A 22,173-nucleotide genomic window follows, 5' to 3' on the forward strand; every position below is an offset into this window, starting at 1 on the left:
CTGGGTACACACTGGCAGATATATTGGCCCATTAATTGATCGGCCAATATATCTAGTAAGCGTCAGCCAGTGTGTACCAGCGATATGTCTGTGAACGACTTCGGTCACAGACATATCGCGGCGGCTGTGCTCAATATATACAGTGCCTTGCAAAAGTATTTACCCCCCTTGGCTTTTTTGTTACATTACAACTTGTCATTTATTTATTTATTTTTATCTGAATTTTGTGTGATAGATCTACACAAAATAGTCTAATTTGGTGAAGTGAAATGAGAAATATATATAAAAAGAATCTTTAATAATAAAATTCTGAAAAATTGGCATGTGCATATGTAATCACCCCCTTTGCTATGAAGCCCCTCAAAAGTTCTGATGCAACCAATTACCTTCAGAAGTCACATAATTAGTGAAATGAAGCCCAGCTGTGTGACATCTAAGTGTCACATGATCTGTCAGTATAAACACACCTTTTCTGAAAGGCCCCAGAGGCTGCAACACCACTAAGCAAGAGGCTTCACACCATGAAGACCAAGGAGCTCTCCAAACAAGTCAGGGATAAAGTTGTTGAGAAGTACAATTCTGGGTTGGGTTATAAAAAAAAATATCCAAATCTATGATGATCCCCCAGAGCACCATCAAATCCGTCATCATCAAATGGAAAGAACATGGTACCACAACAAACCTGCCAAGAGAGGGCCGCCCACCAAAACTCACAGACCAGGCAAGTAGGGCATTTATCAGAGACGCAGCCCAGAGACCAAAGATAACCCTGAAGGAGCTGCAGAGTTCCACAGCAGAGACTGGTGTATCTGTGCATGTGACCACAATAAGCCGTACACTCCATAGAGCTGGTCTTTATGGAAGAGTGGCCAGAAAAAAGCCATTACTTAGTGATAAAAATAAGAACACGAATTGAGTTTGCCAAAAGGCATGTGGGCGACTCCCCAAATGTATGGAGGAAGGTGCTCTGGTCAGATGAGACTAAAATTTTACTTTTCGGCCACCAAGGAAAATGCTATGTCTGGCGCAAACCCAACACATCCCATCACCCCAAAAACACCATCTCCACAGTGAAACGTGGTTGTGGTGGCAGCTGTGGGGATGTTTTTCAGTAGCAGGGTCGCTGGAAAGATGGATGGTGCTAAATACAGGGATATCCTTGAGCAAAACCTGTTTTAGTCTGCATGTGATTTGAGACTGGGACGGTGGTTCACCTCCCAGCAGGACAATGACCCGAAGCATAGTTCTAAAGCAACACTCGAGTGGTTTAAGGGGAAACATTTCAATGTGTTGTAATGGCCTAGTCAAAGCCCAGATCTCAGTCCATTTGAGAATCTATGGTCAGACTTGAAGATTGCTATTCACAAGCGGAAACCATCCAACATGAAGGAGCTGGAGCAGTTTTGCCTTGAGGAATGGGCAAAAATCCCAGGGGCAAGATGTGGCAAGCTCATAGACTTATCCAAAGCAACTTGCAGCTGTAATTGCCGCAAAAGGTGGCTCGACAAAGTGCTGACTTTAGGGGGGTGAATAGTTATGCACGCTGAAGTTTTCTGTTATGTTGTCCTAAATGTTTTGATTCACAATATAAAAAAAAACACAACTTCACAGTTGTAGGCATGTTATGTAAATGAAATGATGCACACCTTCAAACAATCCATTATAATTCCAGGTTGTGAGGCAACAAAACATGAAAAATGCAAAAGGGGGGGGGGGGGGTGAATACTTTTGCAAGGTACTGTATCTGCACCTCAATGGCTGCCTATCTCTACTTGGTGCTTATGCTCTGTTGCTTAATTTGGTGTTATGGCCACCAATGTATCAATGTATATTATCCATGTCCTTGTCCTTCATTGTATTGTATTTTAATGTAAGTCACTTTTCTGGTTATGTATCTTGTAAGGCGCTGCGGAACACTTGTGGCGCCATATAAATAAACGATAATAATAATACCTTAATGGCTGCCTTAAGGGCACACACTTCTGAGTCCGGCACTTTTTTTTTTTTTTTAGGACTTGATTTTACTTTATTAGCAAGGAAGAAGGCTGCTTATTGACCAGCAGCTGAGGTACCGTGATCAGTAACGCTGACTGCATGCTCCTGATGTTATATAAGAACCATTGTTAAACTTTAATGACCAGGTGATTAACACCTGTGTGACCAGACCCATTTTTACGCTGCACTTGTCTTACCTTCAACAACTTTTAAATTTTTTCATCTACCTAAGCATTTGTATTTTTTATCTATAGGGTTTTGTTATTACACTTTTATACAGTTGGCTTCCAATAGCTAGTTACAGATGTGTCCTCATGTAGCCTGCTTGCACGTTAAACAGCGGTTTTATGGTGGGTACACACTGGGCGATATTACTGAGCGACTGCACGATTACGACATCGTAATCGTGCAATCGCTCAGTAATCGTGCACTCATATGTCGGAAACGACCAGCGATGCGCACTCCCGCTGGTCGTTTCCGACATTGTCCATCGCCTGAACATGCAGCGCAATCTGACGACCTCGTCAGGTTGCTGCATATTGGGGAATGGGGGAGAGAGCCCGGCGCTGAACGATATCGTTAATGATATCGTTCAGCGGCTGTGCTCAATGTCATGAACGACATTGAGCACAGCCGGCCGGGGACACACTACACGATATCGCTCAGGGAGCATATCGTGTAGTGTGTACGCACCTTTAGTTGTCCCATGCCTCGGTAGCGCTGAGCCTCTTTTTTGTGTGACTTCTTACCTTCAAATGCGTCTTACTCGCACAGCTGACACTGTAACGTAGTATTTTGCATGCAGATGCACATGCAGACGCACAGAGTACATAGGCATGCCGCATATCATTTTAATCAGCAGAATCTGCGTGTGCATCATATTTGCATCGCTGTGCAAAAAAGACGCATTTGAAGGTAAAAAGTTACACGAAAAGACGCTCGGCGATACCGAATAACACGGAGCTCCCACTTTGTGTAATGCACGGAGGATAGATGTATGGGGACACATCTGTATAATACATATACACTTTTAGGCATTATAGGGGCAGAAATAGGTATGCTTGGTTTGGTTATATTTGGTCCCCCCCTACTTTTGCCACAGGAGACCTTTTAGGACTATACTACATTCTCTTGTAATATACGAGCACATTGGACCTAAAAGTAGCTAAAATCCTAACTCCTATTAGAACTATGGGCCTGATTCAGACCCACTCGCGAGCGGCTGTCCGCTCGCAAGTGGGTCGATGTTATGCACTGAGCATGCGCACGACGGAGGTAGCTCCGTCGTGCGCATGCGCCAGACGCGACGAGCGAAGGAAAGTCCTTCGCTCGTTGTGTCCGATCAAAGGGGGCGTGCTGTCAATGTTGATTGACAGCACGCCCCCTTTGGTGGGCGTGCCGGGGGCGTGCCTCCCTGACGGGGGCGTTCCCACGGGAACGCCTCCCGTCAGAAGCCGGCCCACTGACATCACTAGTGATGTCAGTGGGAGTGATTTTGGCTCTGATAGAGCCAAAATCACTCCGGAGCTTGCGGTTGAAAACCTCAACCGCAGGCTTCGGCTCGCAATTTCGATGGTCGCGATGGTCTCGACCATCGCGGCCATCACAAAGCACGCTCGTATAGCCTGTGGGTGGTGACCCACAGCTATACGAGCGTCCAGGAGGACGCTCCATGAAAATGGAGCCCGGCCCTCATTCAGAACGTGCGCTCTGCTCAGAGCGTACGGCTCTGAATGAGGGCCTATGTCAGAATGGATCTGTTGTATTTCCATGTATCTGTATGTATATTATTTATTAGCTGTGTCTTATATAGTGCAGTTGTATGTTGCGCTTTACAATTTGAATCAAGATTAACATTTTACTGGGCTGTAAAAGACATACCTACATACATACTGTACATAAAGGTAAGAGGGCCTTGCTTGCACGCTTAGAATCTATAGGTAGTTGATTTGTAGCGGACTGCTTACAGGTTAGCCTGCGGACTCTGGCCCTGATTCAGAGCCGGACGCTCTGACTGAGTGCTCGCTCTGAATCAGAGCGTCTTTTTTTTTTTAATGGAGCGACCTCCTGGCTGCTCGCATTGCTGTGGGTTGCCACCCACAGCTAATGCAAGCGGCCAGGATGATGGTCGCGATGGTCAAGACCAATGCGACCATCGGGCTTGTGACGAGACCCTTGTAGTAGGGTCTCGTGGCCGCAAGCCCCAGAGAGCTTTCGGCTCAAACAGCCGAAAGCTCTCCCCCTGACATCACTTGTGATGTCAAAGGGGCCGCCCCCAGATGGTAGGCGTTCTCATGGGAATGCTTCCGTCTGGGCAGCCACCCCCCTGGCCCGCCCACCAAAGGGGGCGTGCTGTCACTCACCATCGACAGCACGCCCCCTTCGGTGCGAGACCCGGAGCGACGGTTTGCCCGTCGCTATCCGGGTCTCGCGCATGTGCACGACGGAGCCAGCTCCGTCGTGCACATGCGCTCTGGGCCACCATCGACCCCGGTTGCGAGCGCTCAGCACTTGCGACCGGGTCTGAATCAGGCCCTCTGCACTCATGCATGTATTTATTAGCATTTAGAAAGCACACACACATGATGCAGCACTTTACAGAGGATAGTTCACTCATTCACATCAGTCCCTGCCCAGTGGAGCTTACAATCTATATTCCCCGTACACGGGGACACACATTATGGTTTATGATTTTGTCGGAAGCCAATAACTAACCGTATGTTTTTGGACTGTGAGTGAAAACTGGAGTGCCCGTAGGAAACCCATACATACATGGAGAGACCATACAAACTCCACACCTATAATGCTTTGATCAGTATTTGAACTTGAGCTCACTAATCACTGGGTCACCATGCTGCCCAAATTATTCTCTTATTACATGGGGGGAATTATCAAAATATAATAAGACGAGGACTCCATAGTGGTAAAACTGTTTAAGCCCATCTGAGATTTATTTTTATTTTTTTTTACTTGTAAAACTACAAATCCCAGCATTCCTGGACTTGTAGCTGTACAATCGCTGTGAAGTCGCTGCTCATGACGTCACTCATACAACCCGTGTCGCCATGGTAACGGCTTGTTGTCCGGCACGCCGCTGCGGTTGAGGAGAGCTCAGGCTGCTGCTGAGACGCCGGCCAGACACCGGCAGGAAAGCTCGCTGCTCTGCCGCGGCCTACTCCTCACGCACCCTCTACGCCTCATGTCCCAGCCGGTGGCTGCCATGAACCGCAAGAACCTGCAGAAGCTGGCCGAGACGCTGTGCAGGACAGCTAGACACTGTAACTATTCCCATGTGGTGGGGGTTATTCCATCTGTCCATCAGCCAGAGACCTGTGCCTATAATGTACATCAGCTGCTGTGGCACTGCAAGGCTCAGCACGCCCTACCACCAGCCATAGAATAGCTGGGACTTGTAGTCCCACATCAGCCAGGGGCGCCTTAGCCATGGGGCACCAGCCTGAGATAATGTTCTTTACTGCCAGCTCATAGAATAAATGTTACTTTCCTTATGTCTGTAAATTTACTGACGGTTGGCAGCTGAGTTTATTATGGGTCATTTACTTCTGATGCGCTATTAGCACTGGGTGACATGGCCTGTATGAGATAATGGTATAATGAACACATGTAAAACATACATATTATATTCAATATTCTTATTGTGTAAACAGAATTTCAGCACAATCCGCGTGTTACACTGGTGCCATGGATATTTTACATAACTTATTACAGAGCTTCATAATGCCAAAAAAAATCTATTATTTGTGTTTTATGGTATTATTTATGTTTTTATGTCATTCTCAAGTATAAAAGTTCAGGTAAATGACGTTCTGTAGGAATAGCAGAGTTGCGCAAGCGGCATCTTCTGTCTAACGTTAAAGCACATGTAAAAAGTTACCCGGTATTGTAAGTATACCACTTATTTGTCTCCCCAATCCTACTACCCATGTTTCCACCTCCTTCGGATATAATCTTTTCTTGTAGTCAAATTCAATGACGTGGCGACCATCCGCTAGTGTTACAGAGCCACCTGGAATTGCTGAATGTGTGACCGGAACCAGAAATCTACCTCTATAATAATCAGAAAAGTGTATTTCCATCTACAATATGCTGGGTACACACTACTAGACATATCAGTCAAAACAAGATGTTAAAGTCCTTGGCGCTTTCTTGTTTTGTATTTGTGTATGGTAATACTTTTAGTTATTGTCCAAGCAAATTCTTTCCAGCACAGATTGCATGCTTTTATATACTACTAGATATATCGATGGCGGATTTGTACACCCAATATGTCTGTGAATGACGTTGTTCACAGACATTTCAGGTCGGCCCTACAGCTCAGCCATTGCCAATAGATCTGAAAGATATATCAGTACATCTGGCTGTCTGTATGGATGACCCTCTGTTACCCTGTACACTGACTGCAGGGACCGCCGACACTGACGTGACAACTGGGCAGACCACTTTAAATGCCCGCCCAATTGTGATGTCTGGCCAGACATATTGAGCGGCCGATTGGTTAAGTGTGTATAGCTTACCAAATCAGCCGCTTCATCGGGTGTGTACCCAGCTATAGATTGGTGGTGGTAATCTGTGCACAAAAGACTGCAGAGGGTCATGAGTCGGACAGCTGGAATTCCCAAATCATCCATTTCACAAAAGATACATGGTGTACACAGGTTTGCGGCTGCTTGATTGAGACCAGGCGAGACGTAGATTTGAGGTAATAATCTGGTCCCAGATGGGCGTTTATTCTGTGCCCATATGTAGATCTATGGTGCATTCAGCAGCATGTAAATTAAACCTGAAAGGCGCTTGTAACAGGGATAATTATTTTGTGTGCGCCAGATTTTAGTGACATCTGAAAATAGTTTATTGATCCATTAAACTTCCATTGTATATATCGCAGATTAACAGAACAGTCAGGAAGAATGTGGCCGTATTGCAGGACACAAATTCATGTGTCCCACTTTACAATGATTAGTTGGATCCCTTCCAGCCACAATCAAATTGATATTGCTTTATATAAATCTCAATTCTCCACATCGCCCATTGAAATAAATAAATGGGAGTAATATGTAATCAGTGGCTAGGGTAGGAGTAGGCAACATCTGGCACTTTAGCTGCTGTGGAACTATATAGCTCAGCATGCCCTAACAGCAAAACAGTGGCAAAACATGCTGGTATGTATAGCCCCACAGCAGTTGGAGTGCCGCATGCCTATGGTAGATAATCCTCAGGCATGTTCACCGTGGCCCTGTCTTTCTCTTAGTCACTAGGTATGAAGTGGAATGTCTCATCCGACTTTATAACACAATAGTAGGACGTCCTATAGAGCCAAACACCAGGAGCGGAATAGACAGAAACACCTTCAGGAATATCCTGCACAACACTTTCACAATGACGGACGACATGATTATGGACCGGGGTGAGTTACCGAGCAGCACTCAGCTGTCTCTGTATGCGACCTTACAGCCACGGCCACGTTCTAGGTGCATAGTAAAAGCTTCATCTCGTTTCCAGTATTCCGTGGATTTGACAGAGACAATGACGGCTGCATCAATGTGACTGAGTGGATTGAAGGTCTGTCTGTATTTCTCCGTGGGACTTTGGATGAAAAAATAAAATGTGAGCATCCACATATCCACACTCCTAAAGGAATCATTTTAGTATTAACAGCCCAATTAACGGAAAACTTTACAAGTAGATCGATAATTATTAAATGAATTGTACTTTATATTAGCATGTATATTACTATCAGGAGGGGGATGTCCTTAATGAAGAACAAGTAACTTAATGTACACAAAATCAGTAAATATATAAATAAATGTATCAAAATTACACCACAGGTGTGCTTAAAGAGTGCATAATGTTACTCTCTTATCTAATAATCAGAGCTGGTGTAATATAGATGAGGGAATCTTATTAACAGGCTGCATTTGTCCCAAGAGCTTACACTGGACAGTAGAATGGTCTTAAGACATTGAAATAATGCCATGGCGATGATATATGAGCTGTATATATATATAGATTCAGACAGAATTTGCGCTATCTTTTTAAAATGCACTCATGTCGGTTTATTATTTTAATTATATTTCAATAAATGTTATGAAAAAAACCGATTGATGTGGAAAGTGTATGAGCTGCTGGGGTCACATCATCATAAAGGTTAAGAAACAGTCACTATACACGTTTCCTTAGTAACCCTATTCAATGTCTTAGTAACTCTGCGTTTCCCATGTAGATTGCTTTGAGGTATATGATCTGAACAGTGACGGGTATATATCCAGAGAGGAGATGTTCCACATGCTGAAGAATAGCCTTTTGAAGCAGCCCACCGAGGAAGACCCCGACGAGGGGATAAAGGACCTGGTTGAAATTACACTGAAAAAGATGGTAAATATTTACAGCTGAGCCAGGCTCCTCCTGCTCATTTACATACACTGCCGCTGGCATTCATTACAGTTGTGACCAACATAAAAAGAAACCTGCTAGTGATCTTTCATCTGAGTGTCCTCTAACCTATTCTATTATTACAAAATTGGACCGTGAAATAAATGAGCTACATTGTGTTTATGACTTAAGCGTGGTTGTGGCAAGGTATGCACCCCAGCAGTGATGGGATGAAGAGGTCCGGGAAAGAGGGAGGTAAGTATAACTGCACTAGGGCAGGAGGGGACAGGAGTCGCCGGGGGCCTTTTATTGTCATAAAGTGCTGCAGTGAAATAAGTATAAATTATAACCAAAGTTGCTCATGTCAAAATACAACACCTCTATATACTGTTCCACAGGATCATGACCATGATAGCAAGCTGTCCTATATGGATTTTGAGAAAGCAGTGAGAGAGGAAAACCTCCTCCTGGAAGCCTTTGGGCCTTGCCTGCCGGATAGTAAGGTGAGATTCATACCGAACATGCTGGTGCAATGCTACTTTCCTAAAGGGTGAAACATATGATAGACAGGCTATGACTGATTTGTTGTGTTCTAGTACTGTCTACATTGTTCATTTACATAACACAGCCTCCGACTACTGAGGCACAACAGAGCTCAACACAGCCCCCCCTCCCTGATCATATGTGCATTATATGGCTGTCAGACACTGTAATATAAATCATTGATCCCTTGGTACAAACTGCAGGTACAGTAGATGCTGTGACTTATTACAGAATATAAACGCCTCAGCATCCAATCTCTACATCAGTGATTATACACTTCCTTTTTTAAATATTAGTTATGCCTAGGAAACTCTGCAATTACCGTTCTGTGCGCTGACCTCAGCATATGGGAGCACAGGGCAGTGTGTAATAACACTAATATAGGGGGAATTTAATTAGATTTGATAAATTATCAGGGCAGAAAAAGAAAGGTAGCCTTGGGCTTCATCACCCGAGGCTATTCAGTTAGGCTCCCTTTTTCTCCCAATGCCTGTTAATGCACGCAGATGAATGGGTTAACTCAGTGGCGTTAACCCCCAGAATTTGTGTTAAGTTCACGGATTCGGCCGTTAAGTGGCTGTTATCCCCCTATAACAGCACACTTATTGGGGATTTATTTACGAAATCCACGAATAGCCCCCAGGCGATCAATTAGCGTGCAGTAATTTACTGCAGCTGGTTGAATTCCCTCTTTATGTCTTTATGTAGGGTCAGTTTGTAAAGCTGTGCAGTGCTTTTCATTGTTTTAGGCCACTACTTGTGCTAAAATGTATTTTGCTTTTGTAGAGTATCAACGCTTTTGAGAGAAAAGTGTTTACAGAGCCGAATGAACCATAGACATGAAACTGAGACGGGCAGTGGGTACATCCGGAGACCTTCAAGGCTGCAGCTGGTGCAGAAACTCGCCATGGACTTGTCTGCTAGTCTAGATCATAGAGGTTAATAACAGTTAAGGATAAGACTGACATGAATAAGAAAAATATTATAAGAGCTGTAGACAAGGTTATTAAAGAGTTCAATAAATGTATTTTGTAATAAATCCATACTCTATATTTTAAAAATTAAATAACTTCAATAACGTGTTTCCTAAAATGGAACGGTAGACAAAATTTCTCATTTTGAGGGTCAAATTCTTCTTCTCTGCTTTACAGGAGGCGCAGATTGTGTGTCACAGGCTGAGGCTTCTGGTTTAGTGACGGTATGGGTTTCTGATACCTGTGGAAACAGAGTGTTAGTGATACACATCTATCAACCCATAAAAAAATAAATGAATACATTTTGGATACACCATTGTTCCCCATTCCAGTCCTCAGTAACCCCTAACTGTGCATGTTTTACAGATCTCCTAGTTGATGCACAGGTGTAGTCATTGTTTGGCTGACACATTTGAAAAGATCCACAGGTGGAGCTGATTATTTCAAAGGTGATCCTGAGGAGAGATCTGTAAAACATGCACTGTTATATCTGTAGGTGTGTACGCAGCCTACCTGTCCAATCTGTATGGTGGGAAGGAAAATCTGGTAATGTATGGGAGCAAACAACAATAGAAATTTGCTCCCAAGCAGTGGAAAACGGACCAGATTTTTCTTCCCACAAAGCAGATATAGCTATAGGTGTGTACACAGCCTTAGGGATCCCTGAGGACTGGAGTTAGGAAACGCTGATAGTTTTCTATGGTAAAATCTAAATTAGGTTATTTTGACTCTGATCCACAAAGTACTGAATACTGTTATCAAGCTCAAGTAACTACTCCAAAGTCTTTCCACACATGACTACAATGAAAAACAGTTTTTAAAATGAAAAAAGTATTCATACCCTCTGTAATTACAACCTCAACAGTCACACAATGAACGAGTGGATCAGTGTCAGGAAGTTATTTTATGGATATAAACACTCCCCATTCTTGGAGCAAGGAGGTAAAAACTTACAATAAACAGGAGAAAATATGAGATATGGTAAGAACTTACCCTTGTTATCTCTATTTCTACGAAGTCCATAGGGTTCCACAGGATACCTTGGGGTATAGGTGATGACGTCAGGCATCGGGCACCATAGAGTTAAGTTTTCAGCCTCCCAGGATGCACTAGGGTCCCCCTCCTATACCCCACCCCCGAGCCAAGGCATCTCAGTTAGGTACCAAGCCATAGGCCGGAGGAGGAGAAGGAAGATCTGGACACACACAAGAATCACATTCTCACCAGAGGGAGACGGAAAAACCGGTGACCAGAGCAAAGCCCATCTGCAGCACAGGTGCGACAGGGCGGGAGTCCTGTTGAACCCTATGGACTTCGTAGAAATAGAGATAACAAAGGTAAGTTCTTACCATATCTCATATTTTCTACTTCAGGGTCCATAGGGTATCCACAGGATACCTTGGGGATGTCCCAAAGCAGTATCCTTTAAGGGTGGGGACGCTCCTGTGCTGGAAGGAGAATCCGCCGCCCGAAGGAAGCATCCTGAGAGGCGAAGGTGTCAAACCTGTAATACCTCACCGAAGGTATGGACAGAGGACCATGTAGCAGCCTTGCAGATCTGGACTGCAGAGGCACCACGTTGAGCTGCCCACGAAGGACCCACAGACCTAGTGGAATGAGCCTTCACAGAAGGAGGAACCGGCAGGCCTTCATGAAGATAAGCTTCAGAAATAGCCATACGGATCCAGGCTGCCAAAGTTTGCTTTGAAGCAGGCCAACCCTTTTTACAGAAGCCATAGAGGACAAACAAGGCATCCGACTTCCTAAACGAAGAAGTGCGGTCAACATAAGTCCTTAAGGCCCGCACAACATCCAAAGTGGCCTCACCCACTGAAAGGCTGGGTGAGTTAAAAGCCGGAACAACTATTTCCTCGTTAACATGAAACTGGGAAACAACTTTGGGAAGAAAGTCAGGACGAGTGCGTAGCACTGCCTTGTTCCCATGAAAAATCAAGAAAGGGGCTCTCTCTTGTAGACCCCCTAAATCAGAAACACGTCTGGCCGAAGCTATGGCCAGAAGGAAAACAGTCTTAGCTGGTACCCATTTAAGATCCACTGAACCCAGTGGTTCAAACGGCGGTCCTTGGAGAACCCTCAGGACCACAGCCAAGTCCCAAGGCGCCACAGGTGGAACAAATGGCGGCTGAATTCGCAGAACACCTTGCATAAAGGTGCGCACATCAGGGATTGTAGCAATCCTACGGTGAAACCAGACAGACAGGGCCGAAACCTGCACCTTCAAAGAAGCAAGGCGAAGCCCATGGTCTAGTCCTGCTTGTAGGAAGGCGAGTACCCGAGACAGACGAAACTCCCGCGGCGCATAACCTCTCGGTCGACACCACTGGAAGAACGTATGCCACACGCGATGGTATATTCTCGCGGAAGACGGTTTCCGAGCTCTTAGCATGGTACGCACTACCGAGCTGGAAAACCCCCTGGACCTTAACATGGCCGTCTCAACAGCCACGCCGTCAAAGACAGCCGAGTCAGGTCCGGGTGAAGACAAGGACCCTGTGACAGAAGGTCCGGTCGGAGCGGTAACCGCAGAGGACTGTCCACAGACAGACCCTGAAGGTCTGAGAACCAGTGCCGTCTGGGCCATGCGGGAGCTATCAACAGGAGCGTTCCTCCTTCCTGTTTGAATTTCCGGATTACCCGTGGAAGAAGGGAAACCGGAGGAAAGAGATAAGCAAACCGGAACGTCCACCGGACGGACAGAGCATCTACCAGAGACGCCTCTTCGTCTCTTGTGCGAGACCCGTACACCGGCAACTTGTTGTTGTGCCGGGACGCCATGAGGTCGATCTCTGGAAGACCCCACCTGTCCACCAGCAGTGGAAAAACGTCCGGGTGCAGGGACCATTCCCCCAGATGAACGTCCTGGTGACTGAGAAAGTCCGCCTCCCAGTTTAGCACTCCTGGGATGAAGACAGCAGATATGGCCGGAAGATTGCGCTCCGCCCATACCAGGATCCGAGACACCTCTACGAGAGCCGCCCGACTTCGGGTTCCTCCTTGCCGGTTTATGTAGGCCACGGTGGTAGCGTTGTCCGACTGGACCTGCACTGGGCGACTTTGGAGAACCCGATGCGCCTGCTGGAGAACATTGAAGACCGCTCTGAGTTCCAAGATGTTTATTGGAAGCTCTGCTTCTACCGGAGTCCACCTGCCCTGGAACAAGTGTGGACCCGAAACTGCTCCCCAGCCCCGAAGACTGGCGTCCGTTGTCAACAGGACCCAATTCGCCACCCAGAACGGACGACCCTTGTTGAGATAGGTCGTCTGCAACCACCAGGCAAGGGACAGGCGAACCTCCGGAGTGAGCACTATCGTCTGGGATTTTAGAGACTGAGGCAGTCCATTCCATTTGGACAGGATCAGGTGCTGCAGAGGTCTGGAGTGAAACTGGGCATATTCCACCATGTCGAATACCGACACCATGGAGCCCAGTAACCTCATCGCCGAGTGCAGAGACACCCGGCGGCTCTGCAGACAACTGCGCACCCTCGACTGTAAGGCAGAGATCTTTTCCCCCGTCACAAAGATCCTTTGCTGTCCCGAGTCCAATAAGGCTCCGAGGTGCAGAATCCGCTGAGACGGGATCAGGGTGGACTTCTGCCAGTTTATCAACCAGCCGTGCAGTTGCAGTAGCGCAATGGTCAGGTCCAAGTGGCGGAGAAGGAACTCCGGAGATCCTGCCACTAAGAGAAGGTCGTCCAAGTGCGGCAACCTACGGACTCCCTGCAGCCGCAGGGAAGCCGCCATGACCGCCATCACCTTGGTGAAAACACGTGGTGCTGTCGCCAGGCCAAAAGATAACGCCCGGAACTGAAAGTGGTCGCTGTGGATTGCAAACCTGAGGAACTGCTGATGGCGCAAAAGAATAGGGACATGCAGGTAAGCGTCCTGTATGTCCAATGACACCATGTAGTCCCCAGGTTCCAGCGCCAGAATGATGGACCGTAGAGTCTCCATCCGAAACTTCGGCACCCGCAAAGATTTGTTGAGAGCTTTGAGGTTGAGAATCGGACGAAACGACCCATTGGGTTTCTGCACCAAAAAGAGATTGGAATAGAAACCCTGGCCCCTCTGGGAGAATGGAACAGGCACTATAACTCCAGCCTGGAGCATAGTGTGCAAAACCTTCCGCAGCTCCGTGGCTTTGTTCCGGTCTGATGGTAGACCCGTGGTGAAGAATCGAGCCGGGGGTCTGTGCCGGAAGGAGAGGGCATACCCGTGTGAGACCACCTCGAGAACCCAAGTGTCTGTCGTGGTGACCGACCAACACCGGGCGAACTGCAGTAGGCGGCCTCCCACTTTGTGATCCCCCAAAGGGAGGCCCGGACCGTCAGGCCGCAGGCTTGTCATCTGACTTAGGGGCCAGACGTCTGGTACTCCAGGTCTGCTTCCGGGGCTTGGCCGATTTCTTGGGGCCAGCCTGTCGGGGAAAAGACTGTGCCTTAGGCCTGCCCTGGGCCCTATAAGGCCGAAAGGACAGAGTACCTGAACGAGAAGGAACAGCAGCCGACGGGAGACATGCAGATTTAGCTGCCGCCAGCGTGGCTACAATCTTGTCCAGGTGCGGACCGAAGAGAACTTCTCCGTTAAACGGCAACGCCTCCAAACCCTTTTTGGAATCAGCGTCCGCCTTCCAGGATCGCAACCACAAGGTGCGACGAGCAGCCACAGTTGCCGAAGAAATTCGAGACGCAAGGGTACTAATATCCAAGGCCGCTTCGTTGATATAAGTGGCCAATTCTCTGAGATTGCCAATCAATTCCGTCTGTTCAGTCGAACCGTCGGAATCGACGGACGCCTCCAACGCATCAGCCCAGCGCTCCATAGCTCTGGCAACCCAGCAAATGGCCATAGCTGGCCACGCTGCCCCCCCCGCAAGGGAATAGACGGACTTCAGGCAGATCTCCACCTTGCAGTCCGTAGCATCCTTAAGGGAGGACATGGATGGCATGGGTAATGTGGCACTACGGACAAGGCGTGTCACATGAGAATCCACCTGTGGAGGGGATTCCCACTTGGCAAAATAATTGTCTGCAAACGGATACGCCACTACTAAACGCCTTTGAGGCTGATATCGTTTGCCTGGCTGTTTCCACCCTTCCTCTAGGTGGTCAACTAATTGTCCCGAAACAGGAAACACTGTGGTATCTCCTTTAACATCCTTGAAAAAGGCGTATTTGGACTTTGATACCGGAGGCTCCTTATCTTCAATAACTAAAGCAGAACGGACTGCACAAATAAGCCCAGGTATATACACCTTAGACTTAGCGTCCGACTCTTTAGGACGGGGAGGTTCCTGGTCAGAAAGATCCAGAATCTCCCCATCATCGGTCGTCCCGTCGTCGTCCTCATAAGGAGCAGACAGAGACGCCACCGGCCGCTTGTGAGGCCGCATCACAGACTCCCCTTGCAACACTTCTGACAACTGCTGTACAGAGCTTGTTAACGAATTAACCCACGCAGGCTCATGAGAGACCTGAGGAGGGGAAACAGGGAGACTGTGGAGTACCATTAGTTGTCTCGGGAACCCCTGCATGGGTGACGACACCACTAACTGCTGGGCCAAACCATCTGAGTGAAGGCAGGCTGCGGAGCTAACTGGCCCACGAGGGTTGTAAGTGCTTTGGCAAAACAAGCCCAGGGTGGCTCCTGAACCGGAGCCGTGAAAGTAATTGGCCGCGTCAACGAATAACACCGTCGACATAGTCCCTCCGCACTACCGTCCCCCTCTGCTATAGGTACCTTGCATGTAGTACATAAAAGCTGGAGAGGAAAAATCACCTTCAGACATAATGGTAAGTATGTGACCCCTCTCACTGATACTCGTTAGTATAGTGTGAGACCACCCTGCAAGCACCGCACCGCAAGGGCTTTAGCAGAAAGAACAGGGACAGTTAAATGCTGACAGATAGAAAATGAAAGTACAGGCAGCAGACGCTAGCATAGGTCACATACAATGCAAAGAAATCAATTCCTGCACTATCAGCGCTGATCCTCAACTACGCAGACTCAGAGCCTGGTAGGACACAGCGCTGCATACACAGACCTTAATGGAGGAGAGGTATGCAGGGGGACCCAGACCGCGATTCACCGTCCAGCAGCGCTCACCATGCTTTCCAAAGATGGCCACCGAGGAGCAGAGAGGAGGCCGGCCTGGGGGAGGAGCGCTGCCACAGGGCCAGTCGGCGTGTGCAGAGAGGGCTGTGTGCAGTGGGGGAGGCGCCGGCTGTGAGACAGGGAAGGCGCGCTCCCCTGGCATGCATTTAACCCCTGGGACGCCGCAGCGCTACCGCTCTGCCGCGATCCTGCTGTCCCAGGGGGATAGTGGAAGCGCAGGTTAGAACCTGGCTCTACGCTGCAGCCAGTCCCCAGGGAGCCCCCTGCCTGGGGACTCTGGACCATGTATCAGCGGGGACCCACCGCGGGACCCCGCTGCTTACCTTGCTGTCCCCCTTGATTCCGGCCATGGTCCTGAACATCTGGGGTCACCGCTAGCTGTGACCCCAAATGCCTACCAGCATCCCCGGATCAGTACCGGCGTTCTGGTACCGGCTGGGGTGTAGGGAAGACAGCATGGACGTCAGAACTGACTGTCCATGCTGTACTTAAAGATGTGCAGCCACAGCTGCATTGAAGAAACTTCAGGGGCTTTTCATAGCCCCCCTCTAACAGGTGCATCTGACTCCGGCCGTGCACCAAACTAAACTGAGATGCCTTGGCTCGGGGGCGGAGTATAGGAGGGGGACCCTAGTGCATCCTGGGAGGCTGAAACTTAACTCTATGGTGCCCAATGCCTGACGTCATCACCTATACCCCAAGGTATCCTGTGGATAGCCTATGGACCCTGAAGTAGAAATAGGGAATACATTTAAGGACGTATTTCTAGGGAGGTACTATTTGCTTAAAAAAAAAAAAACTTTACAATTCACTGAAAATTATTATTTTTATTTTGGTACTGTTTTTGTCTTATCTAGCTCTTATAACTGCAAAGAAGAAAAATGTTAACAGTACCAAAAGACAGTGCTATTGGTCATGTACAAACAATATAAAATGCTGGCACCCTAACAAGTAAAAAAAATAAAATAAGAAAATGTGTGGTCAGGAAGCTACGACGTAACCGGTCATTATGGGTTAATGATTACAGGCTATTCTGAAGCTGGGTACACACCGTGCCGACGAATCTGCCGATACAGCGGCCAATCAGCTAATCTATACAGACTTACCAATCGGCCGCTCAATGTGCGTTCCCTAACGTCACAACTGGGCGGGCATTTAAGTTTGCTCGTCCAGTTGAGCGGTCACTCATTGGCGGGTCCCTGCAGTATGTGTACAGGTGATCAACGGGTCGCCTGTACTCGCCAGCAGATAGCCGATATATCGGCCATCTACTGTGCTGCAGGGCTGATCCAACATCGTTAAGACATCTGGTGTACTCGCCTATGTAGTAAAGATACATCGGTCGTTCAATGGAACGGCTGATATATCTACCAGTGTGTACCCAGCTTTACAATTACAGCATACCGTCACCAGATACAGAGGATTACCAAGAATATAGCGGACAATCAGTTAGTGGTCACTTCTGTACATATGCAACACAAAACGTTGTGCTGGGCGGATATAGGGCTCCTGCATAGAACACAGGAACACACACAGATACGCACCATTTTCAGCTTCCCCCGTATTACTGTCGCAGAGGTGTTCAGGGAATCATCATCCAGGTCCAATTTGGGAATTTCTGGCAGTTTTGGTCCAATTACAATCTCTTGAGAGTCTGGAACTGACAAAGCAAGTGCTGTGCTCCGCTCCCTTCTCCTCTGTCGTTCCTGAAGCTGTGTCGTCCTTGGCATGAACCTGGCAGTGCTACTACCGATAATGTTTTGTGCAGGGGTACTTGTTTTTCCTGCATTGGTGTGTGAAGGTATATGATAGGCATCATCTTCTGGCGATTGGTTTCTGGAGTGAGAGGCGGATGTAGAAGACCTAGAACTGTATTCCTGCCATTCAGGGGGTATTAATGGTGGGGGCATAAAGCAGGGCACAGAGTCAATGGGCTGTATAGTGGGTGCGGAGGTGGTGATATGTACAAAGCCAGATACACAACTTGAGTTTTCAGACGCTTCTTGCGGTTTCTTTGCCACTTGCCTGTCTTAGAGAAAAATATGCTGATGTTAGGGTCTAAATGTGTTTTGCAACTTACAATTACATGCTGAAGGTAATAAGCAGTTACCATAATTATCTCCATCCTCCCCCCGCCACAAATAGTGAGTTCTTTACCCCCAAGACGGTCTCGGCAACTCATGGCTAGTTATTGCTGTGGCTGATTAAAGGGCCTTTTTTTTTTTTTTTTATACACGCAAAGGGTCGTATTCAATTAGTTTTGCATCTGCGATAAAGTTTTGCCTGCCCGACTCTCTGCCTACATCGCGTGTTTTGGACGCAAACTTATAGTGTGCGCCCCCGCTATTCGCCCTATTCAATTCCAAACCACGCAAAAACGTTAAGCCCCGAAATCGGAACAGGTGGAAAATGCTGTCAGAAATGGGGAAATCAGCCTGAACCCCCCCCAAAAAATGCACTAACATTGGGGATCAATGTAGATGTGTCCAAATAGCCCTAAAAAAGCTAAATGGGGTACTTAAGTTGTTTCAATAGCTTCTTATTAGCGTCTTTGCACAAGTGATGAAGAATGGCATTAAGCAGTATTATGGGGTGAAATAAGTAGTCCTGTCAAATTTGGGTTACTTGAAAATGGGTGCTAGCATATTTTAAAGTCTCTTAAGGTGAAGTTTTAATAAAAGTGAAATTCCTCAGTCATACAAGCACCTGCAATCCCAAAAACACTTGGCCCCTTCTTAGTGCACCCACAGAACCTTATTTTGCTAGTTTTTGAAGTTGCTCCCCCACTTTGTGCTTTTTCACCCCCAAAATGAAAGTACTTTTTTGGGGTGTTAAGTTTTTCCAGGATCTTTTTGACACTGTTGTCCTTTGGGGGGCTGTTCCAAGGGTTCTGAGTGGTTTCCCCACCTTTGCACCCCAAAATAAAAACTTTGCACTTTTCTCCTGCTATTCAGAGGCAAATCTTTTTCACCTATTACATGGCATTGACTTTCCGTGTACGCGAAACTCGGCTGGAATTGATTACGGAGATAAGTTTCCGCCACGCGAAAAGCCCCGATCCACAATACTTTTTCCGCGGATCTCTGCTTTTCGCTTCTAACTGAATACGGGCTATAGAATTATAGCTTAGGATAGAACACCACTGTGAGTGTGTATGTACAGCTAGTCTAACAGCCAAGATGCCACCTAACTGACACACGCCCCCTACAGTCAGACAGAAACATATGGCGGGCAAGGTAACCAACCTTTGTCACTAGTGGCTCGCGCCATGTAGCGTCTCCGTTCCTGAAGTTTTCCTCTGGTCTCTTGAACACTTTCATATTCTGGAGCATAGCAGATATGAAGGAGACCCCCGAAGAAACTGCGTTCGTCTAGTTTCCGTTTGGCAACTCTGCAGCATAACAACAGATAAACGTTGCTCTCAATTATTAGAAATTAGCCAAGGTTTTAAAGGCAAGAGTTGTATTAAAGAACATATGTACACGGGGCAAAGGGGGGGGGTTTGTCAGTGCCGGGAATGACATTCTAACCAATGCAAGCTTGGAATGTTTGTAGTTCTGCTTAGAAAAGTGTTGTATATGCTGAGGGAACGTCTATTTCAGTCGGATCTCTTACACCCAGCATGAGGAAGGTGTAAGTGCTGACACTGGTGATTACGGATGGGTGCAGTGTGTACACATGAACACTTGCGTATAGTCATATTAGCATTGCGTTAGCAAAACATCTGCATACAGAGCTGTGCGAGCCTCAGATTGAGGTCCTATAAAAGCCTCCACACATCCTTTCTGCAACACAGGTGCTGTCTGACAGTCACGGTATGAAATCCAGTTATATGCCCCATCACCTTGCACTCTGTAACCTCTTGAACTTAATGAGATACACTTCTGTGAACTCCTCGGCAGGATATTCATCTAGAGCAATGTATTCCTCTATCGCTCCATACAGCGCAAAGTGCTCAACCAGCTCCTTCATAACCCCGATTGCCGGAACTCCCTGCACCAGTAGGTAACAAGACTCTAAATTAATTGTGTAAACCTAGAAAAGAGAAAACAACAAGTTATTGAAACTGATGCCCTGGATGCAGCCGTACGTAATTTACACAGGGATAACGTGCTCTGGCTGTCAGCGTAGTCAGACTCATGTGCAGCCACATTGTATACATCAGGCCATTCATGGGGTATTGGCCATGTGTTGCCTGATTTGCACTCTGTGTGGCCTCTTGTGACAACTGTCATTTTTCAAACACAGCCTGTGATGGCAGTTAGGAACTGATTGGCTGGCACCTTATCACTTTTCACTCTGTCTCCTAACACAGCTTAGTAAATAGACCCCTTAGTCCTAAAACTTGATCAGTCTAATCCAGTGGTCTCCAACATTAATTGTACTAAAATTGTAGAAAAGAAAAAATCTAGCTAATAACCGAAATGGTAATTTAAAGAAAGTGAAGAAAAAAAAAAAATGTTTCATAGAAAATAAAAATGCATTTAATTATTACAGTGATATTGATGTAGTTTGTAAATAAAATTTAAGCACAGTCACATTTCACTGTTAATTACCGGCTCCAGGGAGGTACGTGCAGTAGAGGAGCAAAAAGATATAGGCAGGGCTGCTGTGGGATTTTCCAGCAGGGCTGGGCTGGGCAGGAGTCACTCGCTCCGCCATAGCGTAGACACCATGGGTGGAACCACAATGAAGCACGTCAGGTGATTGCTGTAGAGGCTGTGGAAATCACCTGACGTGCTTCCCTGTGGCTCCACCCATGGCGTCGATGCCACGAGGGAGCACACGTCAGAGGTCACTTCCTCCTAGTTGACTCGGCAGAACTGCAGCTATGTGAGCTACCAAAATTAAGACCGCAAGCTACCGGTAAGCTCACAAGCTATAGGTTGGAGACCACTGGTCACTATATTGCTGACAGTGCGCACTCCCGGGACCAATGAGCAACATAATTAGCAAGGGCCATGCTGCCGAATGCAGCATGCCCCCGCCATTGCTGCCAGCATCGGTAAAGCTGGTCACACATCTAAAGATTATCTGTCCAACCAACCAGCTAGTTGATTGGTTGGAATGAAAATCTGGTAACGTATGGTAGTAAATGATGATCAGCAATTTGCTCCTAAATGCCAGAAAACAGATGAAGATGGTCGTTCAGACAAGTTTGATAAATGTTTGATCTAAACAATTTGTTCAAACAACAGTTTTTGTCCATTTTCTGCCATTTGGGAGCAAATTGCTGATTGTCATTTGCTTTCATACCTTACCAGATTTTTATTCCAACCAATCAACTAGTTGGCCAGATAATCTTTAGATGTGTGGCCAGCTTTAGTGTGTACGCACTAGACCGTCTACTGCAGAGGTGTTCCCAAACGCAGTCCTCAAGGCTCCCCAACAGTTCTGGTTATAGATATATCCATGGATGAGCACAGGTGGTTAAATCAAATTGAATGAGGTACTAATTAAGTCACCTGTGCTCAACCATGGATATCTCTAAAACCAGGACCGTTGGGGAGCCTTGAGGACCGCGTTTGGGAACCTCTGGTCTAGTGTGTATGTATAAAATGAATTTTTATTTTTCTAGCTATATACAGCTGTGACATATTACAGTAGACATTTAAAGATGCAGCTACAGAGAAATGCTCTGCTCCTGTGCAGCCAACACACAGGTGTCTGCAATCATACAGTGAGAGGTCCGGGAGCAGAGCATTTAGTTCCCGGTGGTACGTGTCATGGCTAAACATAGCTCTCCAGCTGCTTGAAACTACAAGTCCCAGCCTCAGGCAAGCAAGCTAGCAGGGCACGCATACTGGGACTTGTAGTTCCACAGAAGTCAGGGAGCCATGGCTGGCTGGGCGCACATCACAGAATGACGCACTTTTACTGCTCTCGGCTTCCGTCCCTCACGGTACTTGGCTCGCGAGGCGCAGATCCGCCGCTGCTCGTGGTGCGCGCGAGCCTCCGTCTGCATCCGGGGGTCCGCGGCCTCCATGATCCAGCCCCCGGGCAAAGCGGCCCTGCTCGCTGCTTGAGGGCGTTTAACGTTACCACAAAAACAACGCTCAACTGCTCGCTATACGGAACACGGCGAAAAATATTGTCTCCACACCAGGAGCCATTTTGGAAGTTATTTACATAGAAC

At 47.1% G+C, this 22,173-nt stretch overlaps 3 protein-coding genes across 3 annotated transcripts in view; 2 read left to right on the forward strand and 1 right to left on the reverse strand.

Moving 5' to 3' along the window:
• The first annotated feature begins 5,027 nt into the window (after positions 1-5,027).
• Positions 5,028-9,951, forward strand: CLXN (calaxin). Its single transcript, XM_088442233.1, is given in 6 exon segments — positions 5,028-5,273; positions 7,265-7,500; positions 7,503-7,620; positions 8,237-8,388; positions 8,784-8,888; positions 9,715-9,951. Coding segments are annotated over 6 exon segments (741 nt in total). The 5' UTR covers positions 5,028-5,194; the 3' UTR covers positions 9,766-9,951.
• On the reverse strand, positions 8,020-22,159 carry RBM48 (RNA binding motif protein 48). Its single transcript, XM_088442231.1, has 5 exons — positions 21,910-22,159; positions 19,882-20,072; positions 19,283-19,428; positions 17,582-18,066; positions 8,020-10,143 (listed from the first exon to the last, which is right to left on the reverse strand). The coding sequence occupies exons 1-5, from the start codon at positions 22,021-22,023 to the stop codon at positions 10,054-10,056; spliced, it is 1,026 nt and encodes a 341-aa protein (XP_088298357.1). The 5' UTR covers positions 22,024-22,159; the 3' UTR covers positions 8,020-10,053.
• PEX1 (peroxisomal biogenesis factor 1) overlaps positions 21,522-22,173 on the forward strand; it is a 66,187-nt gene continuing 65,535 nt past the window's right edge. The window contains exon 1 of the mRNA XM_088442229.1: positions 21,522-21,584. The gene's annotated coding sequence lies outside the window, so the exon portion shown is untranslated. The remainder of the gene's footprint in view (positions 21,585-22,173) is intronic.

Source organism: Taudactylus pleione, unplaced genomic scaffold, assembly GCF_031769625.1.
Source record: "Taudactylus pleione unplaced genomic scaffold, aTauple2 ptg000306l, whole genome shotgun sequence".
Classification (NCBI taxonomy): domain Eukaryota; kingdom Metazoa; phylum Chordata; class Amphibia; order Anura; family Myobatrachidae; genus Taudactylus; species Taudactylus pleione.

Coding starts and splice junctions, on each gene's coding strand:
- RBM48 (XM_088442231.1), bottom strand. CDS start 22,023: ATGGAGGCCGCGGACCCCCGGATGCAGACGGAGGCTCGCGCGCACCAC. Junction 20,073..21,909: donor GGAAGCCGAGAGCAGTAAAA/GTGCGTCATTCT, acceptor TCTCTTTTCTAG/GTTTACACAATTAATTTAGA. Junction 18,067..19,282: donor GCGAGCCACTAGTGACAAAG/GTTGGTTACCTT, acceptor TTTTTCTCTAAG/ACAGGCAAGTGGCAAAGAAA.